Consider the following 17,540-nt stretch of genomic DNA (forward strand, 5'->3'; position numbering starts at 1 on the left):
TCCAGGTCGTAACTTTTGTGCTGATAACACTTTATGACGCGCAGCTTTATACCCTATTTATTTCCACGTGTGTCAAGCTTATTGTGTTGTGTCACTGCACTAATCCCCTCCCGAGGGACTGAGTGAATGTCCCCAGATCAGCAGGATGGGATCCTTGACTTTGGAGAGGAGTGCAGAACACTTCGGAGAACCTCTCCATATTGTTCTGTACGTAAGGTCTTCTGCTCCAAAACAGCCGAGAGCGGCACTGAGCTGTGATGAGGGTAGGTCATGGGCCTTCTGCTGTGTCATTGGGTCAGACATGCAGTTGCATTTTGGTTATATTCTGCTCATATTTGTCTTTGATCCGTCTGAAATAATGAGCAGCAATGCAGAGGCAAGTCTGCACAAAGGCATCTATCTCAGAGGTGAGCTCGTATCTGCTTGTTTCTCTAAATTGATTTTAAGTGTCACAGATTTATTAAACAAGGCCCAGACAGGAAGAAGAGGGGAAATGGATCCTGGCAGCCTGGCAAAGCATTACGAGTACTGCAGTACTGTTCAGAAAGCATACATAAAAGTTAAGAAGAATGGCTTTGAGGATAACACTAACTTAAAAACAAGTCCACAAGTGATTGCATGGATTAAACAATATCACTGTTTGTTTCTTGTTTTTGTTATTTACCCATCTCCTTTGCTTCTAAGAAGATCAGACTGAGCCAGCATCAATACGAATCTAAAAATATGAGCGACCAAACAACTCCCACTTCCCACTTTACTGAGGTGACCTTTTGCACTCCTCTTTTCCACCCATAATAAGTCTTTCACTGCCTATAAATCAACCAAGCCACCTAAAATGATTGCTCCTTAGTCTTGTTTTGGCTCTGGGCAACCCATACTCCCAAATCAGTTCCATTTTATTAGATGTTAAAAATGTAGTTTATTAATCCAAAGAGCCGATATAGCTCTGAGGCAACTGTTAGACATGATCGAAATGGTGATTCGTGACGGGAGAAACTGTAGTTAACATCCCTTAGTTTGAAATGTGAAAAATATTGTATCCTCTTGTAGGAGCAAAGCCTGTGTGAGGCTTGCTTAAGTACTTTGACTTTTCTTTTAACTGACTTCTGTGCCTGTGCTGTTTTTTGTTTGCTGCTATCGCCCCCTGCTGGTCACTGTTGGTACAGAATGTACATTTGGCACTTGCAGATAACAGTAGGGCTGGGTATCGTCACTGATTTCTAGAATCGATTCAATTCCGATTCACAAGGCCCCGAATCGATTCGATCCACGATTCGATTTAATTCGATTCGATTTAAATCTGGGAAATTTTGACAGTCAGAAATATTATAATTCAGATCAGTACATTTACATATTTTTGTATCAATAAAAAGGAAGCTGACACACGCAAGACTTTATCACAGGTGTGAGCATCACAGCAGAGGCCTTTGTGTCAAAGTAGCTGAGGATAAAACACAGAAAAACATGAAGGTGATTTTCCTGGCCTGGGATTTTATAAAAATATTCTGCAGTACATCAAAAACGAAAGAAAACCATTAATCAACATATGAACATCACCTCTGAAGTTACAGCGGTTTTATTAGAGACACAGTGTTTTGCATTTTGAATAATTTTAAAAAGTTTAAATTTGTTCAGTATTGAACAGCAGAAATGAGGTTTTCTTTTCGGAAGAATGTAAAAGGGAAAAAACAGCGGCCGACAGCCTGTAAACAACAGTAGACTTGTGCGTAACAAGCAAGCGAATAATGAAGAAAGGGAAACTGTTCTTGAAGTACAGAGAGAGAGCTGTGCATCGCAGTGGAAGCAAAACAGTAAAAGTCTGAGTGAATTCATGACGATGTTTATGTGAAGCGTTTGGATCTTCTTTTGCTGCTGGTTCGGTCAATATTGTTTGGAGAGAGATCAAACTAACAGCTTTAGAATCGGCGCATAAAGGGCGTGAACACAAAGCGCAGACCCGCCGACAGATCAGAGTCAGCGAGCTGTCGGCTTTCAGCCCCGACTGTGAGAAAAGCGACATCTAACTGATTCTGATCCGCGGGTCCCGCTGTGTGTTTAAGTCTTTGTGCAGAATCCGTGTTCCTGCTCTCATTTACTGTCTTAACTGTTTGGTGGTTCTTGAAATTTTGTGAGATTTCACCTGAGATTCTGGCATTTTGGGCAAAATAAATTTATATTAAAAAATCGATTCAGGATTTTAATGAATCGATTTTACGTTATCCAAGCCAGAATCGATTTTAATTGATGAATCGATTATAAGAACCCACCCCTAGATAACAGTGTTGTAGCTATATTATAACTATACATGTGTTTTTAGATACTCATTCATTGGTCTGTTGAAACAGTGTATCAAATGTATAATTTTTTGTTGAATTATTGTGTTAATTAATTTAAGCCAATATTATTATTATGAATATATTATAATAAGTAGTAGAAAATGAAAACAATAAGTCATAAATGTGTATGTATTTACTTTTTTAAATAATCAAGATGAATTAGATGAACATAGAAAACTGTGTCACGCATGCATTTTGCTTTCTTTTCAGAATAAACTTTGGTTAAAGTTAAAAGTTTTAAGTTTTACAACTCTAAAATAAAATCTGCTATCTCTCATCGACTATCAAGATGCAGCATCCAGATTACTCTGAGCTCTTCCCTTTTAAAAATGATAGAAATAACAATAATTTTCCACCTGCTTCCGGTTACAGTAATTCAAAATGATCAAACTTAAATAGATTTTTTCTATCTCAGACAAACATGGATTTCCAAAGGTCATCGTATTCCTTTAAACATATCAAAACATAGTGTTATTCATATTTCCTATCCCTCTCTTCCTTTTGATTTTTGAAACTAATTACAGATCATCGTTGAAAGCCAAACTTCAGAAGTTGCATGACAAAATCAGAGTGCTTTATGTACTAAACTAATTTCCAAAAACTGTGGCCGCGAAGGTGCTACTAACTAGTAAGACTGAAAGTCCCACTTCAGTGACTAACTTCACTTCTGAAAGCATGCACTGCATCAAGCCTTATATTTTCAAACCATCGCAAGTTCATGTGAACCTACCAACTGTCCACCTAAGACCCTGTGAGCTCTGACCCCATGCTCACACTGCGAAAACGCTGAGGTTCACTGAAGGACGGCACAGTGAGGAAGGACATTTTGTTTCCTCCCAAGGGAGGTTTGGGGGTGGACACAGCTTTGTTGTGACTGATAGCTGGCTGGGAGCTGCAGAGCTCCAGACTAGAGTGGGCAGCTGGGTGAAAGAGGAGAGCAGAGGGGTGACTCGAGGTGATGGGAATGGAGGAGTATGGTCGAGAAGACTTCTCTCTGGAGGACTTAGGTGGGGGAGGAAGCAGAGACACTGGAGCTCTGGTTGTCTCTCCGCTCTCTCCTTTCCCTTCTTCTTCCCCAATCTGGTGCTCTTCGTTGCACTTACTCTCCACTCTACTCAACTCTTTCCTCTCCTTGATGGCAGGTTGCTCTCCTGGCCTGTCCTGCTCAGACCCAAACTGAATCTCCAGCAAAGGCGTTCTGGCACTCTTCTCATCCCTAAAACTGCACACAGTGCTCTGTGTCTCCTGCCCGAGCCCTGATGGCAGAGACCCCGCTTTACCTATTTTACAGCTGTCCTCGTCTTCATCATCGCTGTTGTACTGGTCAATGCCGGGGGAGTGGCGCTGTCTCTGGAGCTGTGCTGAGGTGCGTCGAAGGGCCCCTCCCATTAGGCCAGTCGGTGATGGGGCTGAGTTGAGAAGGCGGTTGAAGAGAGCCATGTTAGGATGGCGAGTTCCTGACTCTTCCAAGTTCTCAGCAATATCTTCCAGAGGCTGGAAGTGCATCTCCTCTTTAGGAATCCTGTCAAGCGATACAGCAATTTATGTTCCATGTTCAGAGTTGTGTTTTGCGTTTTCAGCCTTCCTCTGGGGAACAGGTTTTACCATTTCTCAGCCCTAACTACGTCAAAGTACTTGATTTAATTTAGGTGCATTACTTTCATTTTCACAACTGAAATTTTCCCACCATGAGGGGGGAATCCAGTTGAAGGTGTCAAAGTCACAAAGGAAGTACACGTACAATGAGAAGGTAATGTAAAACTTACGCCATGTCAAAAGTGGACCCCTGGAACGAGGGCTTACGCAGGACGAAGAGAGTGGCTGCGGTGTAGGGTGGACGGGGATTGGAGTCATTCCAGTAACGGTCTCTCTCCATCATCGGCAAATCTCCATACATCTCATCCACAGCCATCATGGAAACCTACAGAATGAAATGCAAAGAGATGCACACATAATAAGTATCCACAATAAGAAAAAAAGTCCAATTAAAATCAAGCAAGCACAACAGAAACAAATTTTACCTGATGGTCGCTCTCTGAAAACATTTAAAACAGATTACAATAACTGCCACAGTGTCATTATAGTAGGCCAGAGATATGGAGGAGAAATTTAAAAAACAAAACAATGAAGAAGCTGCATTTGATAATGAGGCCACAAAGTTCCTCCCTGAGAAGTTGATTGCTACAAGATCAGAAAAAGAGCATTAAGAAACCTGGAAGTTTCTGTCTATCAGCCAGTTGGTCTCAAAGTCGTCATCATCTTCTCCAAAAGGGTTGATCAGCTGCTCAGCAACCTTCAGAACAAAACATAAAATATGAAAAAAACCCACAATAACTCTCCATGTGTTACTTTTTTTTTTTTTTTTTTCAGAATCAAACAGGGAATAAATGTGCTGTAAGCCTAAATCTGACCTTGAGCCAGCCTGCATAAAAGAAGAACTGCAGTAGAGTGAAGATGGGCACATAGAGGTCAAGGTCATGACCTGGATAACCTTGACTGGGGTCCAGGAACTGGCGACCAATTAGACACACCAGGAAAAAACTGTACACGGCCAAAGTCACCACCTGAGGGACAGATGGATTTAGGTGGTTTTGTGGTTTACTCTGCAGCTTTTCTTTAACCTCTTTTTTATCATTACAATACTAAAATGATCAAAAATAAGCACTAAAATACACTTATTTTATTTTACATTTACAACAGATTAAGTGTTTATAAAGACAGTTTATGTGAACATCAACAAATGCAATCTGACTAATCAAAAATTTATTTAATAGCTGCATACAAATACACTGAGCCATATTCCTTAATTAAGTTATGTACTTATAAACACTAACACAGTAAATAAGTCTTTTTGGTTACTTATTTTTGATTGTTGCATGTTTGATCCTATATATCACAAAGCTCTAGAATGCAGCTGTAGTTATAGATTTGTTTTATTAGTTAAAATTATTACTTTTTATAAAAATCACTGTAAAAGCTAAGTACGTCCTTACTGTTTCCATTGGAAATAAGAGGATAAGTAGCAGCTAGGTGTTGCTAATCAAATGCACTTAATGAAATGATAATCAACAAGTGTGACCACCTCTGTACAAGCAGAGGTTTTAGCAGTTTGCCAGTCTGAAGCATTCAGGTAAGTGTTAACACAATGCCGCAATCATTCCAGGAGTGGACATCCCAGCAAATTCATCCCATGGTTAGAGTGTGTCACGCTCAGACAAATTGCAAGAATTAGACTCTGAACAACATCTCAGACTCTACAGACCTCAGTTAGCGCTCAGTGTTCAAGTTCATGGTAGTACAATTAGAAAAAGACTGAACAAGTATGGTTTGTTTGGAAGCTTCCCCTTGAGAAAGCCTCTCCTCTCTAACGAACATGGCAACATGACTTAAGTTACACCTGAAAGAAACCATAAGACTCCCAGAACAATGTCCAGTGGACATTACACACAGTACCACATTTAATGAAAACCAAGCACAGCATATTAGCATAAGCGCCTCATATCAGATGTGAAGCACATTGGTGTTTTGGGCTTATTTTCCAGCCACAGGACGTGTGCACCTTCTAATCATTGAGTTGACCATAAACTCCCCTGTGCACCAAATGTTATAGAGTCAAATGTGAAGTCATCTATCTAAAACAACTGAAGCAATGAACATTGAAAGACTGATAAAGTCATACAGAAAATAATTACTTTGAGTTACTGCTGCTAAAAGGTCGATCTACAAGCTACTAAATCACAGGATGTACTTAGTTTTTCACGAGACTGCATAGAGTGCTGTGAAAACTTTTTATTTCAAATGAATGTACATGACTTGTCACTAGGGACTAATTTATTATTTATATTTGAACAATTACAATTTGAGAGATGCAGTCTTTCACCTGTAAGTTTTTGTCACTTCAGCTGGAAGCAATCGCAGTCATTTCTTTGACATCAGTGAATAAAATTGAAACAAAAGCCTAATGTAAAAAAAAATGTTTGTGTGAAAGAAAATCATAGTTTAATTAAAGATGTGTGTAAGAGTTAATAGCAGTGCGATAATAGTCAGCACTTACCTGAGTGTAGACCAGAGGAACACTGATCATGTCATAATGAAACAGCATGCTACACTTCCCTCTGAATGCATTCAGTTCCTGTTCACACACAAATAAAGAAACTAGCTGTCTGTGTGAATGCATATCTAAGCCTGCATATCCACCAAAACACAACTTTAATTCTGCTGTACCTCCAGCAGTAGTTTGAGAGTGTGATTGTCTTTGATTCTGCCCTCGCAGCGAGCCATAGCAGCCAAGTTGGTGAACCAAACACAGGGAATCCAGTACTTGTTATATGGAGAGTGGAGACCCTCAAACTTCTTTCGCTCATCTCTTGTCATGAATCCTGCATGGACCAAAACCGGACTTGTTTATTATGTAAGACTTCAGTTTAAATAACAGCAAGAAACTGGGATGAGGATTCATAGACAATAGTCACAAAGAACTGCTTCAGAAAACAAACATAGTCTTCTGACGCTGTTCAAATCTCTGAGAATTGTTTGTGACTCTGTGAAATAACTTCACATTGTAAATCAAAGCAGGAGAGTCATTTGTGTGTGACTGGGCTAAAACACTTTGGGTCACTTCTTGACTACAGCCTGGGAAACATCTGATCACTGATACTCATCATCAGCATCAGCGAGTGAATGGCTATTTTACATTAACAGCTAAGAATAGACCCACACCACTCCCATCACCATCTTCCCTCCTTCACCATCCTTCTTACCAGCTTCTACCACGTGGTCCATGGTGGGGAAACGTTTGAAGACAGCAGTGCTGACAGAGCGGAGGATGAGCAGGGCTGACAGACTGGCGTAGCGCATCATGGTGCGCCTCAGCAGACGGCCTCGCTCGTCGCTCCCCTGGAGGCCACCTGACAGGACGCACATGAGTCTGTCAGGGAGTGGGATGCTGGTGTACTGGTTCCACCACCTGTTCACCACCAGGGTCACATAGAAACCTGCAAACAGCAGTGGACAGATGATTACTACTGAAGATCTAAGTAAAAAACTGGAACTTTTAAAAAACATGAGATCATATGCTATCTTGTAAGGTCCATAAAGGGGCCTAAAGGATGTCAAGTGGTTTGAGTTTACTGTTACAGTGCTGTGAAAAAGTATTTGCCCCCTTCCTGAGTGGCTAATCCAAACCTATCCAGCCCTATGTGAAAAAGTAACCCAACTCATGTTAAATCATGAATTAACTGCGATTAACCACGTTTTTGAAACACTGAGTTCACTTTCACTACCCACACCCAGGTCTGATTACCGCTAGACCTGCTAAATCAAGAAATCACATAATATAATCTACCCGACAAAGTGAAATAGGATAAAAGATCTTAACAGAAACACATCAGGTCGTGGTCTAAAAATCTAAAGCTGAGAAACAAAGTCACTGATGTCTATTAATCTGAAAAGGATTACACAGGTTTTGGGACTCCAGTGAACCAGAGTGAGAGTCATTATCCACAAATGGAGAACATTTGGAACAGTGGTGAACCTTCCCAGGAGTGGCCATCCTACCAAAACTATTCCTAAAGTGCACTGACAACTCAACCAGGATCACCAAAGAGCTCAAAATGACATGTAAAGAACAACAACTTAAATAAAAAAGAAAAGAAAAAACAACATCTCACAAGGAGTCAAAGGCCAGGGTGAAGAGGTGGGTTTTCAGAAGTGTTTTAAAAACAGGCAGAGAAGAGGCCTGTCTAATCTCTAAAGGCAGATTGTTCCACAGTTTTAGAGCTGCTACGGCAAAAGTACGATCTCCTCTAAGCTTATGCATATAATGCTGTAGCAACTCAGAGAGATAAGATGGGGCTAGGCCATGGAGGCTTTAAATGCAAATAAAATCATTTTAAAATTAATCCTAAAAGAAATGGGCAGCCAGTGAATTAAAATAAAAGACTGGCAAATATATGGCCTTAATGGAAGAGTTTCAAAGAGAAATTCTCTGCTGACCAAAAACAACACAAACGCTTTTTTCACATTTGCCAAAAAAACCCCCAAAAAAAACAGGACTTTTAGAAAGTATTCTGTGGACTGATGAGACAAAAGTTGAACTTTTTGGAAGGTTTAATGATGTAAAACTAACACAGCACTTATTAACAGTCAAACATAGTAGTCATAGTTGCCATTACTTGCGGTACCACGAATTCTGATATCTACTAGAAAATCCTGAAGGAGAATGCTCAGCCATCAGTTCATGTCCTGAAGATCAAACACACTCAGATTATGCACCAGGACAATGATCGGAAACACAGCAGCAATTCCATCTACTCAGGATATCGTTGTCTAATGATAAAATTTGTTTGATGATCTGACAAATATCCAAAAAACTAAAAATTAGAGGCAAATACTTTTTCACAGCATTGAACATAATGTCTTGTTAAGCCCGATGGATCCCAATAGAGAACCAGTAACCTTGACTAATGACTCACAGGATGCATAAGAATAATTAGCTGATTTACATCCACAAAGTAAAACCAACGAAACATGCAAACAGTGCAAGGACGGATGAACTTCAACAAAAGCGGAGTCTGTAAACTGAAAATCCCTCATGTAGTAAATGCACTAAAGGGTTTTTAAGACCCACACAAAAATCTGCTATTATCACTGTTAAAAATGTGTAGATCTCTTTTTAAAAACATTATTCTAATATTTGCATAATCAAACCTTCAATTACAAACAGCAGATATGTAACTCTAGAAGCTACAAACCCATGAAACAAGGGTCTCGATGTCTAGAGCTGAGGATCGCTGACAAAAATCTATAAAACATGAGCCTTGTCCTATTTAGCAAACTATTCCTATTTTCTGGATGCAAACATCAGGAGTAAATCATAAAAGTGAAAAAGATCTGGGAGACAGCAAAAAGGTGATCATTAGCTTACCCAGTACAAAAGACATGGGGATGAGACTGGCATAGTGATTGCAGTAAATTGCCAGCTTTTCGAAATACCTTTTCTGGTCATCATACAGGAAAAATCTAAAAACAACAGAGGAAAAGTTTTCCAAAGTTTAGTATGATGAATGGATCAAAGCACTGATAAAGCAATCCTCCTTTCTCACCTGTAAGTAATACTGATGGCGGTATACATGGCAAAGAAAGCCAGGAATTCTTTATATAACACCTTGTAGATGCTCCCTTTCCAGGCCCAGAGCAGCTTGGAGAAGCCACAGAATCGGGCGTTTGCAACTCTAGCCGTGTATGTGACCGTCATCAGTGACAGAAGATCTACAAGTCTCCAGAATAAAATAAAAAAAAAAACAGCTGTTTGGAAGAAACAGCTAAACTCAGGTGAGCCAGAGACAATGAGAACATGATCTCACAAAAAAAGTTTTTATTTCTAGTTATTGATTGTAGTTATTTAAATAAAAAAAAAACATCTACTTACCTTTTGTTGTGATTTAGCTTGCTGAAATGTTCAGCGCATCCCCTGTGCGTAATTGGCACCTCTGGATAAGTGAATTCATATTTTCATTTAGTAGTACCGTCTTCCATTTGCCTTGTTCTGTGCTGTTTTTTCAATGAGCTCGGAAGCCTGTGATCAAGTGGCTCCGTTAAGTTGAAGCTCATTCGGCTGCGTGGCAGTAATCCTACGTGCCTCCTCAGTGCGTCCAGTGGTCAGTGCGCCCCGGGGTAAATCCCCGAAACGAGAAGGAGGAGCTCGTTAACGCGACCCCCGACCGGGAGAGCGGGGCTAGGTGATGGAACACAAGCGACAGGCCGCAGCGCCGGGGCACCAGGAGCGCACAGGACCGTGCAGTACAGTAGAAAATTATGCAACAATAGCAAGTGAACCATGGCAAAGTTTCGTGTTAAGTGATACGAAAGAAAATCACCCAATTTTCCAGTTACAGATCAGTAATTACTGCGTGCTGCAGCTTAAATAACAAACATCTTAAGATACTCATACCATCTTAAAGGAGCATTTTATGTCAAAGCTTCCTCCACTTTTCTTAAACTTAGTTGTACTGTAATAAGGAGATATCAGTGGAGTGGAGCTCCGCACCTGGATATAGTTTGAGACTTTTTTTAAAATCATGTCTCCAAAGTACCCAACACGACTTATCGACCACACTTTAAACTGAGACACTTCTTGGCGTTCATTGATACAATAGTCATTTTGTGTCATTTTTCCTCCCACTTTTGTGTTCTTTTCAGTGGGAGGCTTTTATGTTGCTCCTGAACTGCTTTGTTGGAAGGTTAAATGGGGCTTCATGCTCTGTCGGAGCCGATCTGCACACTGCTCAGTTTGGTGGTCTGTGCGCACGCAAGAATTTGCTTCAGTCCCCTCCAATTAAACGATTAATTCAACTGGCACGCAGATGAAAAAGAAATGACCATGAAAGACTTTCAGCTGAGGCAAGTTTGTTTTAATCAACACTGACATTATAATTTAAGGAAAATCTATAGAAAACAGATTCTTACCAACTCAAAAACTGTCCGTGACAGAGAGGGGAAATGGAGCTTTTAACTGAGAGTGCACTATCCTGTCATTTATTTATGTTTCACTTGGGAAGCACCAATCAAGGCAGCCAGGAATCTGATATTCAATCAAAAGGGAAAGGATGCTTTAAATTTCCTTCACCTCACCATTCATTTAACATTTGATCAAGTGACATTCAATATGTATTTTAATTAACAAAGCGCTGAATAAGGCTACTAATATCTTTCAATGGTGTTCCCATATAGTTCTCAGTCAACAGGATGGACACAGGTTTGACAGAAACACACTGGATGAGTTTATGAGCGCTGTATAGGAACATGAACAGGGAGATCAGCAGTGCCCAACAGCTTTAGCTTCCAGCTCAAACATCACCAGTCACATCAAATAAAACTGCAACCTTCCTCCACATACCAACCAAAGCAACTAATGTCCTTTATGGATAGAAAACAATAAATCTGACTGATGTTCTCATTATTGTCATCTAATGATCTGATAAATGGTAAAAGACACTCAAATTTGTTTTGTTTCAGTTTGTTTTGGTTGCAATAACAAGGCTGTAACTAAAGACCACACAAGCTGTCTTCCTGGGTTTTTTTTAGTGTTTTCTTTTTTATTTCCCTGCCACCACCACAACCTGAATATAGAAATCTGGATGGAAAAAGTGTGATACACGAGTTTGTTTGAATTTTTAAGTTGCAAATCAAATGGAAGAAGACACACAGTCACCATGAATCACACAGAATAAACAAGTCATAAACATCAACCATCTGAAAGCTGTTTTCTCCTCAAACACACAGCACTGTCACTGGAAACACTTTGTTTTCACAACTGAGGCTGCACAGGGTGTGGGGGAGGAGGGGACGATTTTTCAATTCTTCTGTCGAGAAAAAGTTAAATGCTTAAAGTAGGAACTGCCACAGTGGATATGAAGACAAGAGAAGGTGAAGTGAGAGTAAGGCGGCACGCATATGTACCATCTTATCTCCAAAAATAATGCAGCTTCTCTATGGGTTTACTTGTGATGTCGTGGGGGGTGGGGCACCCTTCAATGCAGGCGGGTGTCTCGCTGTAACCGTGCTGTGAAGATACCGTGTTGAGGAGTGAATGGATCGTCTTGAGGCTGTTGCTGCAGGATTTGAGGCTTGCTGGGGATGGAGCTCAGAGGAGGATAACTCAGACTGCAGAGCTGTGTCTGTAGAATGGGGGGAGAGGAGGCGGCCCTGCGAGGGGGCAGGACATCACTTGTTTGGGGGTTTGTAGGGTTCCAGAAGTTGCTTAGAGAACGTGTTGACCTTGTCGGCACCTCGAACTTCATGGGGCAGTAGAGGTAACTTGACTATGTGGAAATCCTCGTAAAGATCTTCCATCTGTGGGCAGAAGACAAACCACCAATAAAGTTGTGTGACTTTGAACTGTAAATATTGTAAATAAACTTTCCCATTTCTCCTGATTCATACCTGGTCTAAATATTTCGACTGAATTTTATGGCGGGCTTCACACATTTTACATGGCCTGTCTGCATCAGGGAAAACGAGCTGGTTGACAATGATGTTGTGCGTGTCGATGCGGCACTTGGCCAGTTCCTGAATCAGCCGCTCTGTCTCATAAAGTGACAGAAATTCAGCAATACACACACAGATGAAGGTGGTCTGCTCCTGAAGGGTGAGAGGAAGGTGCGTCACAACACACATAGATAAAAACTATTAATATGACTTCATGAAGCTCAAATTTCCTCCAAATACTGAATTCGTTATTTACATTAAATATTTTGTCTAAACAGGTAGATGAGTTCCCATCAAAGAACAAAATCAAAAGGAACAACAAAACCTAAAGCAGTCAAGTAAAACAGACTAGCTACTAGGGCTCAACAGGGGTGGAGTTAGAACTTTAAAAGAAAATAATAAAAAGGTGAAACTGTTGTCGAAACTTCTTTTGTCCTAATGACAAAATAGTATAAAGAGGGCTTGATAAGAGGGATACATGCATGTGCAACAGGCCGCTGTGCACAGTGAGTCACTCCAAAAAAACTCTTGTATCCACACACACTATTGACACTCGAACCAGCTAAAGTTTCTTCTGTCATCAGATAAGACTTGTTACAGAGGGTGTGCATGTAGCTACCACAGCACCTCATTAGAACAGTATATGACTGAAGTGTAGTGTGAAAAGGCTTATTCATCGTGGGTGGGTGGAGACTACAACCATTAAAGCAATTACATCTTTAACTGACAATGATGTTGCATCTGGTTCATCTGTACAATAATGCCAAAATTAGAAAGTGGCTGAAGGAAAAAAAAATGTCCAGGGATCATTATTATTTTTAGGCTAGACAAGTGTAATTTTCTTTTATCGAGTTGTTCTAAAGGCTCTCTGAAAAGCTTTCAGTTGATCCCAAATGTAAGAGAACTAGAAAACACATTTTTATATACATAATAAAATCAGAGAGGAGCACCCTCCCTTAACCTGATTTCCACCAGACAGGGCTCTTCCCGTTAAAAGGCAGTTAATTCTACCCTCAATCATCAAATCAATAGTAAGCTATTACTATATAAATCCCAAAGTTGTATAAGAATATATAAATGTGACTTACAGGGTCTTTGAACTGCTCACTAACTGAGCGAATGACTGGCAGGGTTTCTTCAAGCTTTGAGGCCAGCTGGTCTGCGTTCATGTCACCCAGACCAAGCATATTACACATCTAGAAACAGCAAAAGAGATGGACAGTGTGAGTGAAAACAAGAGAAGAGAGAAAGAGAAAACACTGGAGAAAGAAAGAGGCCAACAAAGTGAATATATTTAATCAGAAATCATGTTTTATGTGCAGAATAATGAAAATGGTTTGAACCGATCTGCTCGTCTCAGCACCCACCTGAGAGATGAAAGGGCTAATCTGGTTCTTGATCTGCATGAGGCGGCCTAGACCTCGCTCCACAATCGTGGGAAAGTTAAGCAGTCGCAGTGTGTGACCAGTAGGGGCAGTGTCAAAGACCACCACTGAGAAGTTCATTCCCTTCACTAATCTGAGATACAGGCAAACAACAGTGGTAAGTATAACACTCACTAACTGTCCTTAAAACTTCAGACATGCTGCGAGAAAACTCAAATACAAAACTACCTCATGACCTCTGCATAGCTCATAGCCTCATCGATGCCGGGGAAGGCGCTCATCGCTTCCTGCATCATCTTCTTGCCCATGCTGAGCATATTGTCCTCCTCGAAGAACTCATCAGGCAGCTCTGCCACACCCAAGCTCGGGTCAATCTCCTGTATACACATGCCCAAATCCTAAGATCAGAACACTTCAAATAGATTGCAAATGTTTTTATGCCCTCCAGTGATTGAGTTTGTTACACAGTGGTGCTTGTGAGACTCACATGTGGAACTGGCTAGCCTCGTGACTCTGAAAAGATGGTGATCTCATGCACTAACTTGTTTTTTCCAAAAACAGAATGAACAAACCCTCTGTGCTTTTTAAACTCTGTCTAAACGTTAGTCTTTAATATGATGCAAAGATGAAAATGTGGATAAGAAAATCCTTGTACTGTGGATGCTTGCTCATTGTTGTTTCATAGACTTCATCAATGTTATTAATATTATTAATAACATGCTTCTCAGAAAAAAATATATTTGCAAACATTTGAGTTCAATTTTTAATCTCATCAAGCAGCACCTCACACTTGTAACATTTAATAGCTGTTAGGTGTACACATATACTCACCATTGCAAAGAGGTTGTCATAGCCCTTAACCTTAGTGGGTACCTTTGAGAACTTCTGGTCAAAAGCATCAGAGATGTTATGGGCAGGATCTGTGGAAATGATGAGCACACTCTCCCGAACAGCAGCCAGCTGGACAGCCAAACTACAGCTGTCAGAAGGACATGGAAAGGGGACAGGTTTGTGTTTAAAGAGCCTGTTAAGAGTATTTTGTGCCCAATGTAAGCATGTAAGAAATGCTGTGCAACTGACCAACAATGAGATCCGCAATGTTTTGAATTCTTAATCCTTCATGTGCATGCATGCCGTGTAAAGCACAAAGTAAAATTCTAATCCATTTCCACTTTGTGAACATTACCTTCCCCCAGTTACTTTGATGAACGCAACTTTCGCATGCAATTATATTCCAACTGAAACACAGTAGATAACTTAAGGGATAGCATATGCGACAGTGGTTGATCTATGCGCAATGTTATCGTGGCTGCTCTGGTGTGATGTACATATTTGTTTGACACATTAGATTTTTGTTAGTTATCTTGTTTGAAATAAGTCCGCTACAGACTAGATCCACGTTCATTTGGAATTGCATTTATTCATATTTTTTTCTTCTTGTTATGAATAAAGATATGATAATACGGGCTTGACAGCCTAACTCTGGAGTCTCCTTTAACTCTGGGTGAAGTAAAAGAACAGGTAACATTAGCAGCAGGTTATTGATGATGGCTTATACGGTGATTACTGAAGGTGTTGAGAAAGTCGTGAATCCATGTGTCAGCTGCTAACGTTAGCTGCTCACTGCGCTTCACAGCTACCAAACTGCCCGGCGAAAGGACTCCTTACTCAAATCTAAAACATAACAGTCACTTTTCTTTGATGCTAGCGCGTCTTTAGGTAGAAATTTAACACCAGTCTAATCTCGTCGTGGGAAAATTACCCACGCAATTCATTTTCGGACAATGATCAACGTCAACTTATGGTAACGGCTAATGCTAGCCAGCCGCTCAAGCCGAGTCAGTATCCGGAGGCAATTTAGCATTTTAATCAACTTACCTACATGTCGTTTTACCAACGCCACCCTTCCCACCCACAAATATCCATTTCAAAGATTTCTGCTCGATGATATTCTTCAGAGTTGGTTCTAACGGCTCCACATCGGGCGCATCTTCAAATTCGTCTTCCACCAAAGCTGCCATCTTGTATGTGTACAGTCAGCGACGTACAGCTCAGGAGTTACGCAAAGACGTATCCACAGTTGATGCATTCACTGCTCCTCGGAGTTTTGATCCACGCAAGGTTTCACACTGCCGCAGGGTTGTACGACATTTGGTAGTTTTAATATTGAAGACACTATTAATTTTTGACAGAAGACAAGGAATCACATAGGCACTGACAATTATATTTTTATTCATATTATATTCATGCGCATGTGTACATTAGAATAGTTTGCAAGGAAGTCATCTAGAAACAGGTTTATGTAGATTTTGAATTTAGAATGATTAGTATATATCTTCAATTAATACTGTCAAGTATGATCAATCAATCAAACACAACAGTGAGTTACCAAAAACACTTTCATTTTTAATGTTCTCTGTAAACAAAAAATGTTTGATACTGTTTGAATATGAAAGTGCAAAAATAGAGTGAAAAAGAAAAATTGGAAGAAACATGCACAATCCACGAATTTACCATAAACATGAATGTAGCACGAACTACACTAAACTCGGCGCCTTAGAAATTGCAGTTTACTGACGTAAAACATTTACTTAAATATTTATTAAGCCAGTTTGTACTAAAAATGTTGAAAGTTTAGAGCAGAGAAAATGAAAGAGCAGGTAGCGGCATCGTCTTAGTAATTAAAAGTAGCCATGTTCGATCATTTCAACTATAACACTGAAAATCAACAAAATAATAAAAAACACAGTGTGCACAGAAAAAAAGCCGGTCTGCAGTGATAAAAAACATTCATTTACATGAACACATGCATGCAGTCACCACAGGATAAGGCACTTGTCTCCATAAACATCTTTTCCTTGTTTCACCTGTCCCCATCTGAGCACTGCCATCAGAGTTTTCACCTCTCAATTTTCTGGAGCGATCATCTCCATCTCTGACTTCAATGCAGTGCCAAGCCAGAATCTTTATGTGTGTTGTTTGAGCTCGCACGCAGTTCATCCCACTGGGAAAGGAGCAACTTTGCCCTCCATCTGGCCCTTCACAGTCAGTCTGCCGCAGCCACCGTGGCCAGAAGGTTGGGCCCAGATCGACCCACTGGTGCTGTAATTTGCATGTTGCTGAGCGCACCAGCCATCCTCTGACTGAATTGGCAGCATCTGATGGCAGAGAACTGAGGTCCAGTTCTGCAGCCTCCTTCTCTAGTTTCTGCTGATATTTTGCTGAAGCCTTTCTCAGTTCTGGAGACACACGCAGGTTAAATTTCTCTTTGAAGGTGGTAAGGGTGGGCTGACTTCCTTTGGGGGACTCAAAAGGGTGATCTACAGACATCCAAAACGGGTCAAACGAGGATCCCAGAAGACGCAGGAGGCGAGAAGGCTGGCGATGTCTGACTTTGGGCATGTAGTGGTAGTCGTCAGCATTTGTGATAAGGGTGTATGGACGGATTGGCTGTGAGAAGGATGGGAGACTGGCTCCCAGCTGAAGAAATGGTGAATCCCAGCCTGTGCCATCCTGGTCTTGAGCAACAGTCACATTTGGATGCTGATTTTGAGTTGAAATGTTGGAAATAAAGGCCAGAGATGCATCCAGGAGAAAAGATAGGAAAATCCAACAGAGACAAATGGCAAACTGCCCACACATGGTCTTCAGATCTGGACTGTAGCTCAAAGAATGAAAAATTGCTCTTTTAGCTTTTCCCTTCAGTCCTTTAGTTATGCTTTCAGTTGGTGCTAGGTGCTTCAGGGACTCTGTGTACCCAACACCAGACATCCTTGGGCTCTTAAACAACAACATACTGAATTCAGTGTCTTATCACACAAGCAGCACTCTA

At 40.6% G+C, this 17,540-nt stretch overlaps 3 protein-coding genes across 3 annotated transcripts; all 3 read right to left on the minus strand.

Moving 5' to 3' along the window:
- Positions 1-1,161: 1,161 nt before the first annotated feature.
- On the minus strand, positions 1,162-10,116 carry LOC147328424 (bestrophin-2-like). Its single transcript, XM_086296787.1, has 9 exons — positions 9,440-10,116; positions 9,262-9,356; positions 7,097-7,330; positions 6,561-6,715; positions 6,391-6,468; positions 4,748-4,900; positions 4,549-4,629; positions 4,103-4,257; positions 1,162-3,858 (listed from the first exon to the last, which is right to left on the minus strand). The coding sequence occupies exons 1-9, from the start codon at positions 9,589-9,591 to the stop codon at positions 3,078-3,080; spliced, it is 1,884 nt and encodes a 627-aa protein (XP_086152913.1). The 5' UTR covers positions 9,592-10,116; the 3' UTR covers positions 1,162-3,077.
- A 616-nt stretch (positions 10,117-10,732) lies between these two features.
- get3 (guided entry of tail-anchored proteins factor 3, ATPase) lies at positions 10,733-15,763 on the minus strand. Its single transcript, XM_086296788.1, has 7 exons — positions 15,587-15,763; positions 14,540-14,687; positions 13,937-14,085; positions 13,691-13,841; positions 13,412-13,519; positions 12,279-12,476; positions 10,733-12,188 (listed from the first exon to the last, which is right to left on the minus strand). Exons 1-7 carry the CDS (start codon positions 15,727-15,729, stop codon positions 12,060-12,062), a joined length of 1,026 nt encoding a protein of 341 aa, XP_086152914.1. The 5' UTR covers positions 15,730-15,763; the 3' UTR covers positions 10,733-12,059.
- A 198-nt stretch (positions 15,764-15,961) lies between these two features.
- On the minus strand, positions 15,962-17,503 carry LOC147328426 (noggin-2-like). Its single transcript, XM_086297690.1, has one exon. It carries the CDS (start codon positions 17,501-17,503, stop codon positions 16,499-16,501), a length of 1,005 nt encoding a protein of 334 aa, XP_086153816.1. The 3' UTR covers positions 15,962-16,498.
- Between the last annotated feature and the right edge of the window lie 37 nt (positions 17,504-17,540).

Source organism: Aulonocara sp. 'chitande type north' Nkhata Bay, linkage group LG6 (genome assembly GCF_057382095.1).
Source record: "Aulonocara sp. 'chitande type north' Nkhata Bay isolate Kocher_YH1m ecotype deep benthic linkage group LG6, A_spYH_male_GT1.1, whole genome shotgun sequence".
Taxonomy (NCBI): Eukaryota; Metazoa; Chordata; class Actinopteri; order Cichliformes; family Cichlidae; genus Aulonocara; species Aulonocara sp. 'chitande type north' Nkhata Bay.